Source organism: Narcine bancroftii, chromosome 11 (genome assembly GCF_036971445.1).
Source record: "Narcine bancroftii isolate sNarBan1 chromosome 11, sNarBan1.hap1, whole genome shotgun sequence".
Taxonomy (NCBI): Eukaryota; Metazoa; Chordata; class Chondrichthyes; order Torpediniformes; family Narcinidae; genus Narcine; species Narcine bancroftii.
The window spans coordinates 10,825,478-10,841,027 of record NC_091479.1 but is presented as its reverse complement, the minus strand read 5'-3'; the positions used below and the strand labels follow the sequence as shown (position 1 = coordinate 10,841,027).

Genomic DNA, 15,550 nt, shown 5'->3' with positions numbered 1-15,550 from the left:
AATCTCCCCTCATTCTTCTACGCTCCTATTTAACCTTTCCCCATAACTCAGTTCCAGAAGTCTCGGCAACATCCAACACTCTTTCCGTTCACCTCTGCTCTCTTTCCGTTCCATTAGTCCTTGATTTCCTGGTAGTCAAGGAGGGTAGCCAAACTGCACAAATATGGTCAGGAGAACTCAACAATGATGTCCCAATCCTGCATTAGGCGTTGTAGTGATCAAAGGCACTTGACTCAGTTCTGGGCTCGGCTGCAGCACAGGTCTGGGGAATGTCAAGCAGTAGCAATCTCAACAGAATACAATGGTGTGATCTGCACTGAGAATGGTCAGAGGATAAGAGAGATGAGGAGAGATGTTTTCACCCCATGGGGGTGGTGGAAAGAAGAAAAGATCACCACAAAATTCTTGCATACTTGACTTCAGGACAATGGACTGATATCTGGTATATCAGATGAGTTCACATCATTCAAAATAACTCTTGGTAAAGCGCACGTTCTTCTTGTGATTGCACAACACACCCAAATCATTTTCGACCATCCATAATAAACATGGATTGATAGGAAAACCGTTGCAGTGAACTGCAGAATAAATTACAAAGCAATTTCTTCTCTGCGATTTTTCAATATTCTTTTTATTGCACAGAAAATGTAAAATGACACAAGATCTGCCGTCAGTCAAAGTATTTCACAGTGCCCCTTATGGCAAGAGAGAGAGAAGCAAAGAAGAGTCAGTTCAGAGTCACTGAGGGATTCGCCTCCAGTGCTCCCGCAGCCTCTGCGGCCGCACAGAATCCTGTTCGGCAACCGGAGCTCCGGATACAATGGGAGGTTGTATTAATCAGATTACAAATGGAGTCCCAGTCCCCATGAGAGAATGAAAGGTTCAAATCCTGCTCCCAGTCATTCTTGATTTTAACAAGTACTGGGACAGATGGGGTATTAAATGTTTCAAAGGCCTTTTTATTGATAATAATTTCACTTCTATTGAACAATTGAGGGTAAAATTTAACTTACCTAATATGTTGACAAATTAGACATTTTGTTCAGTCTCAGATCCCTGACTTTCTGGCGATCCCTTTTTAATTTATAACATTCTCATCCCTTCGCAAGCAAAGATGAACACGGTGCCTTGTAGCTTTACAGCTGTAGACACTATGTGCTGGGGCAAGGACTTGGAGGCGAGTGCTTGCCCAGGACAAACTCCTCCCTCTGGGTCCCGCGCCACTGGGCCTGGCGGAGTGCAAGGCACGACGTCCAGAGTGCCGCGGGATTGCCCCGCAGTGGTCTGTTCCAAGACCATGCTCGCTGGCCGTTGTCCTGGCGGATCCTTCGCCCACTGAGTTTGCTGCTGCGGACCGCTAGGGAAACTGTCATAGCTGCCAGACTGATGCGTGCTATTTGCCCATAGCTAGAGACCTTTCCAGGTACTGGCGGCTGGGCAAGCCGAGCCCAGGGATTTGAAGTCAGAGTCGCCTTCTCCTAGCCTTTACCTAAAGAGGCTTAATATCTATTTATAATAATTTGCTTGATTTAAGGATAGCCTCATAAGTTATTAAAAATTTAAATTTTTTTTATCAAACTTTTTATTTTAAGTTTAGACATCAAGCAGGGTGACAGGCCCTTTCTGCTCATGGTCCAATGCCGCCCAATTACATCCAATGAACCTTCACCCCCAGTACATTTTGAACGGTGGGAGGAAACTGGAGCCTTCAGAAAAACCTTCCAGGGGCCCTTCTTGCCCTCAGCTCCCTCCTGAATCCTGGTTCCGATGCCTGATTCCATGAGCCAGTCGCCATTAGCTCGCAGCCTGCGCGGGCTACCCCCAGTCGCCAGCGGCCGCTGAGCCCCTCGCCCGTCCCGCTGCCGTGGTCACCGTCCTGCAGGGCTGTCTCCCATGCTTCTCCTACTTTAACTGGGGGTGTTCCTCCCCATTTCTGGAGCCCTGCACCAGTCTGCTGCTCCTCTATGAGTCTGCAAGCATTCGAGGCCGCTGATGAGCAGGGCCGCCGCCCAGACTCCACAGTTGCAGGATTTTACACAAAGACACGGTCGGCTCTTTTAACAGGTCATTTAAAGCCTGTATGAAGGTGATGGCATTAGGACCCTGCAGAGGAGTACTGTGTCTCTGCTCCCTGCTCTCTCCGAGTGCACACCAGCAGAGACCATTGCAACCGTTCTGCAACGTTTCACTATTGGAGGATTGAAAGTGCTTTGCAACAGAAATGTACACAAAATGCTGGAGAAACTCAGCAAATCCCTGCCGCCTCAAGTTCTATGACCACATACTCACTTCCACAGCCATTTGTGCTTCCTTGCTACTTGCCTCCGCTGCCCTCTTGTGCCCCGTGGGTCTTCCAGCTCCAGTTCCAGGCCCCCCGGAAGGATCCAAGCCCTTGCCCTGCATTGACCGTTGCTCTCTTCGCTTCTCTCGCCAAACACTGCGTGACTTGCTGAGGTTCTCCAGCGCTTAGTTTTAAACTACAAGAACAGGAGTGTGTGAGGCAGCGCCGGAAGCGAATCCACGGGCACTCAGTGACTCCGAAAGGACTCTCATTTGCTCCTCTGCAAGGGTCAACAATAATGGAGGCTCTTTGCCCACCTTATGCAGGCAGAAGGCAATTTCATGTAATATTACACGTTTTGTACTATTACATGACAGAAGAGGAATCTTGAATCACAGCGTCTGCAGATTTTCTTGTTCAACTATTCAACAGAGATTGCGACTTGTAGATATGGAGTGTGATTATTTTTTTGTCCATGGATCATGGCCAAACATTTATTAGGGTTAGGGTTAGGGTTAGTGAAGCAGAAACCAAAAATGTTGGAAGAACTAAACGAATTAGACAGCATTTGTGAAAGAAAAAAAGAATTCAGGTCGTCAGAAATGAGAACATTAGCTGCAATTTATTTGCTTTCCGTTAGTGAAACGGAATTTTTCAAAAATATGTGTTTGTTTCTTAATTTCTTAAATTTAGATGCACAGCATGGTAACAGGCCCTTCTGGCCCAAGGACCTGTGCTGTCCAAATTAACTGACCACCCCCCGTTCATTTTTGGAGGGTGGGAGGACACCGGAGCACCCGAGGGAAAGCCGCATGGACACAGGGAGAATGTACGAACTCCTTACAGACAGCGCCAGATTTGAACCCGGGTCACTGGCGATGGGCTAATCTTTTCTAATAATCCAGTCCTTTCACTATCACCTATTCCAGAACTAAGTTCCAGATTTATTTAGCTAAGTGAATTGAAATTTTCTAACTCCCATGGAGGGATTTGAACCCATGTCTGTGATGCCTTGGTCTAGGCCCATCGTTACTAGAGCACAATATAATACTGGAGTACTGCTGCATTGTGCACAGGTCAGGATTGGTCATTCTGGACATCTAAGAGAAGATTGCCAGCTTTACTGACAAAGTCTCCGATTGGCATTTCTGAACTCTATTATGCGTTACCTTATGGGACCACAGGCGAAAGAAGTTTCGGATTTTGGATCCTTTCGAATTTCAAGAATTCGGATAAGGGGTAATCAACCCACACTTTGCTTTCCATTAAGGCTAACTTCTCTCAGCTCATCAATATTTTCAATCTTTTAACTGCAAAACTTGTTCAACTTCAATGGCATTTTCATCTCAGTCTGTGAGGAACCTGTTAACATTTGCCCACCTTTTCCTTCTCACGCATCAATAGTTTTACAACGAGCTTCACTTCTCTCACCAGATTATTTTGTGTCCACTTTTCATTTCCATACGGATGGTTTGGTGGCTTTTGCTGAATAGTTTTAAATTCTCGTACTTATTGTTTCATTTTGCAATGTCATATGCCCTATCCTTTCATCAAACACTATTTTTAAATCTCTCATTGGTAACTTGTACATTTTTTTCCTGCTGGGGTTTATGCCAAAGAGACACACATTTGCTGTTAATTATTTATCGGTTTCTAAATAAATGCGAGTTATTTATTTTACTTTCAACATTCCAAAAGCCTTGGAAGGAAGTAGCAGGATTAATGCATCCAATATTGGTAGGAAGGAAGCAAGGTCTCATAAATTTACTTGGATGGTTCAAAGAATGAAAGACTTCATCGACAAGGTCAGAAGCTACAGTTAGATAGAAGACTTATTAGAAGTAATAATGTTTAGTTTACATTGGGCAGTTATTCTCTTTAAATTTTAAATTTACACCAGTATTTCTCAACCTTTTTCTTTCCACTCACATCCCACTTTAAGTAATCCCTTTGAGAGATTAGTAAGAGATTGCTTAAGGTGGGATGTGAGTGGGAAGGGAAGGTTGAGAATCACTGTTTTAATTGTACCTCATTGACTCATTATGTGCACGGTTTCATAGCTCCAAAGGAAATGGGCCAATGACCATTTTTCTCAGCCAAATATTTCAGTAACAATTGGGTCTGGAGCAGTGGTTCTCAACCTTCCCTTCCCACTCACATCCCACCTTGAGGAACCCCTTACTAATCATAGAGCACTGATGGCATAGAGATTACTTAAGGAGGGATGTGAGTGGAAAGAAAAAGGTCGAGAACCACTGATTTAGACATACAGCACAGTAACAGGCCCTTCCGGCCCACGAGCCCTTGCCGCCCAATTACACCCAGTTAACCTACAACCCCTGATTGAGTCCCCGGAGGAAACCCACGCTGACACGGGAAGAACATATAAATGCCTTAAAGGCAGCGCAGGATTCGAACCCTATAACAGCACTGTCTTAACCACTCCGCTAACCACACTGGCCCTTTAGGGGATGTTTCAAGGACCAGTAGGATCTGGAAAAAGATGGAAGGGATGTAAAACCTTATTTTGCACAAGAGAATAATTAAGCTCTGGAATTTCTGCCTTGGAGGTGTAGTGAAAGAGAAGCACTCAAGACATGTGATGAGAATAATTTGGAAGAAGGAAGGAGTGACAGGAGGGGGAGTGAACGGTGACGAAGAATCTGTTGGAAGAATTCAGTGGATTGAACATCAGCAATGGGGCGTGAAATCTGCTCCAGATTCTAGCAAATGCACTCGATTGTGCCTCCAATCAACGGTCACCCTACTGCACAGTCACAATTCTACAATTAGCGCAATGCCTTTACAGTGCCAGCCATTGGGAGCAGGGTTCAAATCCCGCGCTGTCTCTATGGAGTTCTCCCCCCATGGCTATGTGGGTTTTCCCCAGGTGCTCTGGTTTCCTCCCACCAATCGAATTGTGCCAAGGGTGTAAATTGTGCAGCACGGGCTCGTGTGCCGAAATGGTCTGTTACTGTGATAAAAATGATTCCCAAACTAGGCCCAATATTTTAGGGAAGTTCAGGTGAAGAAAAACACCGGTGGATAACAGACATCTACCATCGCCCTCAGTACTCACTTGAAGCAGTAGTTTGCGTTGTGGACGTAGTACTGGGACAACTGCCCGTGATAGGGCGGGGTGGCGGAGCAGAACATTGTTGGAGAAAGATTGTAGCGTCCAGACTTGCAGAACTGGTCATTGTGTAGAGGGTAAGCAGGTTCAATGGCAACTCTATCCCCTGAAAGAAAGAAAATAAAGTGTTTAGGTAATTCTCTGTAATATGTTACATTATTTCTAATATGGTATTTATGTAGTTTTATTGACAACATTTTCTCAGTGGTAAGAAGTCTTAATTTAATTGGATCCGTTCAGGCTAGATTCGGAAAACAGATTATCAGAGGTAACTGTCTATGTTGACTGAGTGCTCATCTTCGGCTCCTGTACCTTTTTCCCGATGGTAGCAGAGTGAAGAGGGCATGGCCTGGGTGGTCATGGGAGTCCTTGAGGATTGAGGGTGCTTTCTTAAGCACCATCTTTTGAAGATGTCCTCGATGGAGTGAAGACTGGTGCCCATGATGTTGCAGGTTGAGTTAACAACCTTCTGGAATATTTTCTTGTCCTGAGTATTGGCACCGCTGTGCCTGACAGTGATGCAACCAGCCAGAATGCTCTCCACGGTACACCTGTATAAATTTGTAAAAGTCCTTGGTGGCATACTGAATCTCCTCAAAGTCCTGCTGGTGAGCCAAGATTGGATCAACATGGAGGCTCCAGGACAGATATTCAGAGATGTTGGCACCCAGGAATTTGAAGTTCTTGACCCTCTCCACTGCGAGCTGTCAATAAGGACTGGCTCATGTCCTCCTGACTTCCTCCTGAAGTAATGAATCATCTCCTTCGTTTGGTTAACATTGAGCGCAAGGTGGTTGGTGTGATCCCACTCAACCAGCTGATTTATCTTCCTCCTGTACACTTCCTCATTGCCGTTCTCTTACCTACTTTGAGATGCTGCACTCCCAATCCCACTTTGGTCACAGTCCCAGCGCCTTCATGTCCCAGAACCATTGGCTTCTCCATGTAGAAACTTCCCAGTCTTCCATGCTCCCAATAATGGACATCAGATCTGCAGATCCCAACAGCATTCATCTGCAGCAGGACTTCTGAAAGCACAGGAGAAGAGAAAAACAATCAGACGTTGTCAAATGTACTTAAGAAAGAACATTTCTTTGTTATAAAGACATAAGAACATAAGATATAGGAGCAGGAGTCGGCCATCCGGCCCGTTGAGCCTACTCTGCCATTCCATTTGACCATGGCTGATATGATGATCGGCTCATCTCCACCCATATCCCTTAATTCCCCTACTATGTAAAACTCTATCCAAGCTTGTATTAAATATATTTACTGAGGTCGCCTCAACTGCTTCAATGGGCTGAGAATTTCACAGATTCGCCACCCTCTGGAAAATGCAAGGTAACTCACTGGGCAAGAACTTGCCATCAAGAAACATCAAAAGTGCTGAAGGTGAGGTCCTGGGTGAATAAAGAAAAGCTGGACAGCTTCAATGGGCCACATAGCATCTACGGAGAGAAGTCAACATTTCATGTCCGACCTACTTGTCAAGACTGTCTCAATGAAGGGTCCCAAACCGAAACACTGCTCTGACTGCTGAGCCCTCCATCTTGTTCACTCAAGAACTTGCTGGCCGCCTTGTTCAAAGCTTCTGTGGGTTGGAGACGAACGCATCAGTTACGAGCAGCGGCAGTAAATCAAATCTGCCCACCATTCAATCAGCTCGTGACCAATCAAACGTAACCTCAGCTCCTCAATCCTGTCTACCCTCTAGAAGATAAGTACTTAGGGTGCAATGTCCCCTCTAATTTTTAGTCGACAGTGTGCGCAAAAATCTTACGTTGTGCAAATTTTTTTACTGTGACAAAAGTCTGTGCGCACCGAATGCTTGTGCAAATGTAAATTTGGAATTGTTTCAAGGTCATTTTGGTCCAGCCTCTCTCTCACGGCTAATAAAATTCTATTGGCATGTTTTAACTAGGTAACAGAAATAGTTTGCTAAGAGATTATTTTCAATAAGTATAATTATTAATTACGTTATTTTCAGTAACTCACCTTTGGTGTACACACTAATTCCCTTTGTGTGCTAATTGCAAAACGTCTGCGCGCGTACAGCTTAAAGGGAACAGAGGTTGGGTGGCACATTGGCCTTCATCAGCCAGAGTACTGAGCTGAGAAATTGGGAGGTTATGTTGCAGTTGTAGGCAGAGAAATCATTAACATGCTGGGTCGGGCTGGGAGAAGAGCGAAGTTCCGAAAACAGTTCTGAAAACAGAACAGGGGGAGGAGGTACAGAGAGAGGAGTATGGGAAAATTCTCTACTGGGAAAGAATGTTGATTGAATATGCTTAACAAAGGGCTAATGCGTTAGGTGAGAAAATACAGTAGCTGCTTGCAAGATGGTGGGAACCTAAATGCCTTCTTAACATTGGTGCTGCAGTGAGATAGTAGCTATCTCCACAAGAATGTCAATATACCTTGAGTAAAAGACATTCTGATAATTCCCAGACAATTTCTAAACACCACATGGTAACATGAAATTGCCAGGTGTGTGTAACTCAGGGGTGCAGTTCTGCGGGAGCTCACTGGAGCGCCGCTCCGGCACCTCAGGGGACAGCTCTGGCACCTCCCGGGGCCGCTTCAGGCACCTCGTGGGGTGGCTTTGGCCCCTCCCTGTCGCTGTGTTTGGTGGGCTCCAGCGCCTGAGAAATTAGCACTGCACCCCTGGTGAAGCTCGTGCGAAACCCGTTAAGGGTCTCCTGCAGACCCTCTGCCCAAAAGGTGCTTTGAGTGAGGGTTCAGTGTCGAAGATGAGTTACTAAACTCTTTCTTGTCACTCCTCACTCCTGCTTGCGTTACCAAGGTAAAATAAAGAAACTGTTATACGCCTAATTGGTTTTTTTTTACCGTTTGTTTCATTAACCATGGGCTGTCTTTAACACCACTGTAATTCATTAAGACCTATCAGGTGATAAAGTTCATAAGAGCTGACCACTTGAGGATGCATTTTATAGAGATATGGAAAGAAAGGGATAATAGGGTGGCACAAGGTCCACCGTTATTAAATGAAGATCTCCCGGGACCAATGCCTGAAGAGGGCGCACAAAATCAGTGAACCGGAGCGGACTCGAAAGGGCAACGTGGCCTGTTTCCGCTCCGTAAATGGTTATATGGTTAAGGTGGGCACGATTAGGGTAGTGGTTTGCACAACACTATTAGAGGGCAAGTGACCCCAGGTTCGATCTGGCATTGCCTCTATGGTATCTGTCCATTCTCCACGTATCTGCAAGTGTTCCCTCCGTGTCCTCCAGTTTCCTTCAACATTCCAAAGATGTATGTGGTTCAGGGTAAATTAGTTGCATGGGTGTATTTGGGTAGTGTTGGCTTGTGGGCTGGAAGGTCTTGCTACTGTGCTAAATCTCTAAGTTAATTTTTTTTTAAAAATCTAGCTACATTTGCCTTAAAGATATTCAAAGATACAACTTCCACTGCCCGTTGTGCAGCATTTCAAAGATTCACGGCACTCTGAGCGGAAATGTTTTGCCTTTAAACTGATGAGCCCACTGATCCACAGATCTGGATTCTTCCATCTACCCTGTCCAGGACTCCTCAGGATCCTTTGGGTTTCAATCAAGCCACCTCTCATTGTAGCAAGCAGAGCCCGTCCATCATTCCTCATGAGGCCAGATAGCAATCTAGGACACTTACCCTCTCTCATTGTCAACTTACAGCTGAGTCTGACCGGCTTCTCATTGTTGAAGCCTGCCACATCAGCATGACCTTGCAGTTTGGAACGTGGAATGGTTTTTTTTTTGGAAAATTTTATTTATCATTTGCATCAATGCAAACACTGAAAATAACAACATAATACAAAATGATACAATAAGTTTTTCTATTCTCTCCCCCAACCCCCCCTCACCCCCAGAAAGAAAAAAGAAAAACACCAATATCTATACATTAATCGGTATTATCAAAATTAATATGTACTCATTATTTTTTATTAATTATTAACTGAGAGCAGCAGGTAAAGTGGATGGACTTATATTCTTGAAATCCATAAACGATTCCCAAATCTTATAAAAATCCCCAATCTGATTCCTTAAGCTGTAAGTAATTTTTTTCTAGTGCTATACAACCTTGCATTTCAATGTTCCATTGTTACAAAATCCTCCGATTTCCACGTTATTGCAATGCATTTCTTTGCTGTCGCTATTGCTTTACTCAGAAATTTTTCTTGACATTTATCCCACTTCAATTTTGTATCTGCTTCATATATATTTCCAAGTAAAAATATTCTCGTATCTTTATCTCCATAATTTATCCTGGTAATATATTCAAATCCTTCCAGGACCCTTCCACTTTTACACAGGACCAGACTCAATTACCTCAAAAACACATCAGAATAATTGGAGTTAAGTCCATTTAATTTATATGGCGTGTAATATAAGTGATGTATAAAATTATATTGAACTATTTGATATCTAACATTTGTCACACTCTCTCGATACAATCTAGACCATGTTTCCTCTTCAATTTGTATATTTAAATCTTTTTTCTATCATTGTTTTGATTCATATATGTCATTTTTCTCTCGAGTATCTTGCAATTTTATATACATTTTCGTAATAATTAAATATTCAAATTGTATTCTTTTAAATACAATTTAAGTTAATAATATGCATAAATTGTATGATTTTGCATGTCATATTTCTCTTTTAATTGTTGAAAAGTCAAAAAAAGATCCTATAAAACAGTCTTTTATCCTCTGTACACCTTTAACTGTACCAACTTTTCAAAGTGAAAGGTACCTTTGTCTCAACATCATTTCGAGTATTTGATCATTTTTAATTCCTCTCTCCACATGGATCCTGTTCCATATCTTCAATAAATGTTTTAAAATCGGTACTTCTATTTTCCCTTTCAACAATTCACTATTCCACTGGTACAAAATTTGTTCTGGGATAATTTCTCCAATCTGGTTTCCCAATCTGCTTCCTCACCAATTTGATTACAGGAGGTCAAAAATCTTAATTGAGCTACTGGAAAGTGGAAGCTGTGGAGTCATAGTGTTATACAGCGTGCAAACACGCCCTTCGGTCCAATTTGTCCAGGTCATTTGCCTCTAAACCTTTTAATTTAATTTAAGCGCACAGCACGGTAACAGGACCTACCGGCCCACGAGCCCATGCTGCCCCAATATCCCAATTAACTTGCAAACTCCATTGGTTTTGGAGGGTGGGAGGAAACCCTCGCATTCACGGGGAGAACATACAAACTCCTTACAGACTGCACGGGATTCGAACCCAGGTCGTTGGTCCCGTTATGATGTTGTGCTAACCGTGTCACACCCTTTTTACCCACAGACCTGTCTTTCAAACACAAACTCTTCCCACCTCTACCCTCGAGTCACTTTTAAAACTGTTCCCTCTCACATTAAATCTAAGCCCTCTAGTTTTGAACTCCCTTACCCTGGGAAACAAACTGACTATTTACCTCATCTATGACCCTCATAGTTTTATTTTTGTCCATGAGGTCACCTCTCAGCCTCTTGTGCTCTGCGGGTAAAAATCAAACACCCCATCCCGTCAGGCCTACCTTGTAACACAAGCCCTCCAATCCCAGTAACAGTTCTGTCTTTTCCAGCTTCATGGGCTGGAGGAGAGGGCTAAATATGCCCTATCCATAAAACAAATTGAGGGACGTTTGGTGTGGTGGTTAGCGCAACACAACTGCGATTGGGACTGGATTTGAATCCCACGCTGTCTGTAAGGATTTTGTGCATCCTCACTGTGTTTCCCCCGGGGGGCTCCGGTTTCCTTCCACCTTTCAAAAACATACAGGGTTGCTAGTGAATTGGCAGCACCGGCTCGTGGGCTGAAAGGCCTTGTTACGATGCTCTATGTCTAAATTTAAAATTTTAATTTTAAAAATGTATGTTTAAACATTTTTAATTTTTACAAAAAGTCTCTGACATCTTCTTAACTCAAGTCAATAGGTTCTATCTAACTCTCACACCTATAAGTCAGAATGTTTCTATATCTAATTCTATGAACCATTAATCAAAAATTAAATATTATTAAATATTTTCAAAACTTAAACCACACAAGAACACTTCTAACCAATTAAAAAGCCTGAAGTAAATTCGATAAGTTCAAGAATTGTGAATCATCCCACAATCTCCCAAGGTCCTCTTAACCATTCCTCTCTCTTGAAAAGTACGAACTTTTTGTCTCATAATGTGGCTCAAGTCCCTCTGGCAGGATTCCCAGTGTTAGGGAATTTCCGTAATTTCATACTCCTTTCCTCTTCTAGGCTTGCATTTGGAAAATTGTCAATTGAGCTGTTTGGGCCTTCTGCATTCATGTGGGAATTTTAAAGGTACAACGGGAGGTATTTTAGCAGTGTCAAAATCTTCATTCTTCCCTAAACGTTCTGGCCTAATGGTTTAACGAGGTTTAAGAAGATATTCTTTGAATCCTACCCTTAGCAGCTTTCATGAGTCAGGACTTAGTTCCTGTGTGTCGGCAATTTACAAGTGTACAGAGTGAGATGGATCAGCTGGTTGAGTGATGTCACAACAACCTTGCAAAACTGAGGAGCTGATTGTGGACTTTGGTGGGGGGGGGCGGGGGCAGAATTCAAGAGAATGCAAGAGGCCAGCTGTAGAAAGGGTTGAGAACTTCAAATTCCTGGGTGCCAACCTCTCTGAAGATCTTGATGTCGATGCAGTCATGAAGAAGGCTCGCCAGTGGCTATACGTCGTGAGGAGTTTGAGCAGATTTGGTTTGTCACCAAATTTTTACAGGTATGCCGTGGAGAGCATTCTGATTGGCTGCATCACTGTGTGGTGTGGCTATTGTATAGGACAGGAAAAGACTACAGTGAGTTGCGAACTTGGCCAGAGCCTCTTCGTAGGCATCAGTCTTCAGTCCATTGAGGGCATCCATTGGAGGTGGTGTCTCGAGAAAACAGCCTCTATCCTCAAGGATCCCTCACCACCCAGGCCCCTGCCCTCTTCAGGAGTTTGAAGATGAACAGCTTCTTCAGATTTATGAATGCACAATAGACCACAGATACTACCTCATATTTCTTCTCCTTTGCATGGATTTTTAAAATGAAATTTGTAGTAATTCTGTACCTGTAACGTTGCTGCAAAACAACCATGTTCATGACAGTAAATTCTGACATCATTCTCTTCTCTGTGTTGATATGGAGACTTCAATTGTGCAATGCTTCAATTCCTTGAATTAATACCCTTGTTTGTATTACACAGTAACTATAAATCCATATTTCATTCATCAGTCCTCAGGACAGATGATTTCAAGGCTTTCTGCCTGTGCTCTTTACTGAATAAACTATTGCATGCCAACCAACCACAGCCCCATTTCAGGGTTAATGACGGAAACAAAAGATGGGAACTTAAAGAAAGTGAACAGAGGTTGGCTGGGGACGAATGTGATGTAACCTGCACTCCCTGAAAGAACGAACAGGAAATTGAATTGCAATTTTTAATTGACATTACCAGAGAAAGGGTAGAAATTGCAAGATTATTGGGAGTTTGCAAAGAAAAGGTACAAGGACTGCCTAAAGAAATCTCTTGGTGCCTGCCACATTGACCACCGCCAGTGGGCTGATAACGCCTCAAACCGTGCATCTTGGCGCCTCACAGTTTGGCGGGCAGCAACCTCCTTTGAAGAAGACCGCAGAGCCCACCTCACTGACAAAAGGCAAAGGAGGAAAAACCCAACACCCAACCCCAACCAACCAATTTTCCCCTGCAACCGCTGCAATCGTGTCTGCCTGTCCCGCATCGGACTTGTCAGCCACAAACGAGCCTGCAGCTGACGTGGACTTTTTACCCCCTCCATAAATCTTCGTCCGCGAAGCCAAGCCAAAGAAGAAGAAGAGAGTGAAACAATATGGAGAACATCTTCATGCTGGTACATGAATCACAAAAGGTTGGTTTGCAGGTGCAGCAGGCTATCAGGAGGGCAAATGGGATGTTGGCCTTCATTGCTAGAGGGATTGACTTTAAGAGCAGGGAGGTTACGCTGCAACTGTACAAGGTCCTGGTGAGGCCGCATCTGGAGGACTGCGTGCAGTTCTGGTCTCCTTACTGGAGGAAAGATGGACTGGCTTTGGAGGCAGAGTTCACCAGGTTGATTCCTGAGAGAGGAGGAGAGATTCTATACTCACTGGAATTTAGAAGAATGAGAGGGGATCTTATAGAAACATAAAATGATGAAAGGCATGGATAAGATAGAGAGGTAGGTAAGATGTTTACTTTGGTAGAGGGGGCCAGACATGGCCTCAAGATCCAGGGGAGTAGATTTAGGACAGAGATGAGGGGGATTTGCTTTTCCCAGAAGGTGGTGAATCTGTGGAATTTTCTGTACATTGAAGCAGTGGAGGCGACCTCAGTAAATATATTTCAGACAAGGTTAGGTCGATTTCTACATAGTAAGGGATATGGGGAAAAGGCAGGTGGGTGTCATCGGATGAGTCATAATCAATCACATTGAATGGCTGAGAAAGCTCGAGGGGGCAGGTGACCGACTCCTGCTCCTATTCTCACGTTCAGTTACTGACCGAAGTAACGTAGAATGAATACACTATGAGCATATGGATTGCAAAATTATTTTAGTTGCAATTGTGTTTTATAAATGCACAGCAGGATTTGTACTTTCAATTCTGAACTGTTTGCTACCTAGAATCCCAAATTTGGAGGGAAAAAACAGTATTGTAACACAAAAGAAAATTGAGAAGAATAATGAGACTTACCATTAGGGCCTGGTTCAGGGATTGGAATATCTTCCTGTGAAGAGAAGGTACATAGGTACTTGAGAATGGTTTGATCATTTGCCGTTGATATTAAAATCATAATCTTCAGATTAAACTACTAATTTAACCTCTAACACAGCAATGTGTGGCATCTATATACCTAATTGATTCAGATTTCAGATTTATTGTCGGAGTACATACACGACATCACATACAACTGAAATTCTTTTTCCTGAGGGCCAGGCAGAATTACCACTTATTGGCAGTACAGAAAAAAACTGAACACAATGTACACATGTAAGCAAACTGACTGTATAATAGAGAGAAAAATAAATCAATTAAATGCAAAAATAAGTCCTGAAATGAGTCCCTGATTGAGTTTGTCGTTGAGTCTGATGGTGGAGGGGGAGCAGCTGTTCCTGAACCTGGTGGTGCGAGTCTTGTGGCTCCGATACCTCTTTCCTGATGGCAGCAGAGAAGAGGGTGTGCTGGGTGGTGCAGATCCTTGATGATTGCTGCTGTTCTCCGATGGCAGCGTTCCCTGTAGATGTTCTCGATGGCAAGGAGGGTTTTTGCCCGTGATGTCCTGGGCTGTGTTCACTGTCTTCTGCAGGGCTTTACGCTCATGGAAATTGGTGTCTCCCCATACCGGACTATGTGGCAGGTAGTCAGCTGCAAGAAATTTCTGTAAAAATTTGCCAATGTCATACCAAACCCCCACACACTCCTGAGGAAGTAGACATGCTTCCTTCACGGTGCCAGTCCAGGAAGGTTCTGCTTTCGAGGCTTGCTCCATGGTCTTGAATGGTCACTCTGGGTTGACATAAATCCCTCCAAAGCTGGAGATTTTGCCATTTTATATGAGCTGTTTTGGGAAGATGTGAACAGCACCTAGCTGTTGAGAAACCAATTAATATAGCAAAACAAAAAAGCTCAACTGTGGTTCATAGAAAACTCAAGACGTATTTCCTACATTACAATAGTGACTGCAGCAGATGGATGCTTGCTGGTGTTTTAGGACGCTATATAAACACAGATTTTGCCTTCAGGAACACTGGGCACCCATTCTGCCATGCTTGCATTTGAAGTTTGGGATCCATGGGTTTTTCCGGGAATATCCACAAGCTTAGGTCTGTCTGAAACAATAGATTTTAGAGATTCTTCGCCCTTAACATTTTTAGACGTACAGCACGATAACAGGCCCTTACGGCCCAGAGGCCCGTGCCACTCAAATGCACCAATTGATGTACAAATTAAGTATGTATTGGAGGGCAAGAAAACTGGAGAACACAGAGGAAGCTGATGTAGACATGGGGAGAACGTACAAACTCCTTATAGACAGCGCTGAATTCAAACAGGTCTGAGCCATATATCCAATATTTGGTGGGAGCAGATGTCACAGGGGCCCCCTCTAT

The 15,550-nt window shown here is 43.6% G+C and overlaps 1 protein-coding gene across 4 annotated transcripts in view; it reads right to left on the bottom strand.

Annotated features, from left to right (window-relative positions):
• The window catches only part of LOC138745503 (sorbitol dehydrogenase-like), a 45,257-nt gene that overhangs the window by 22,357 nt on the left and 7,350 nt on the right, over positions 1 to 15,550 (bottom strand). For 2 of the 4 annotated variants that reach the window (XM_069902586.1, XM_069902584.1), the window contains exons 2-4: positions 14,136 to 14,169; positions 6,278 to 6,442; positions 5,361 to 5,520 (exon numbers count right to left, since the gene is read on the bottom strand). In XM_069902586.1, the coding sequence (XP_069758687.1) occupies positions 5,361 to 5,520; positions 6,278 to 6,428 (311 nt within the window). In that variant the 5' untranslated portion in view covers positions 6,429 to 6,442; positions 14,136 to 14,169. Of the gene's footprint in view, positions 1 to 5,360; positions 5,521 to 6,277; positions 6,443 to 6,898; positions 7,006 to 7,409; positions 7,542 to 14,135; positions 14,170 to 15,550 lie in introns of those variants that run through there. The other 2 variants (XM_069902587.1, XM_069902585.1) reach the window with 2 other exon arrangements.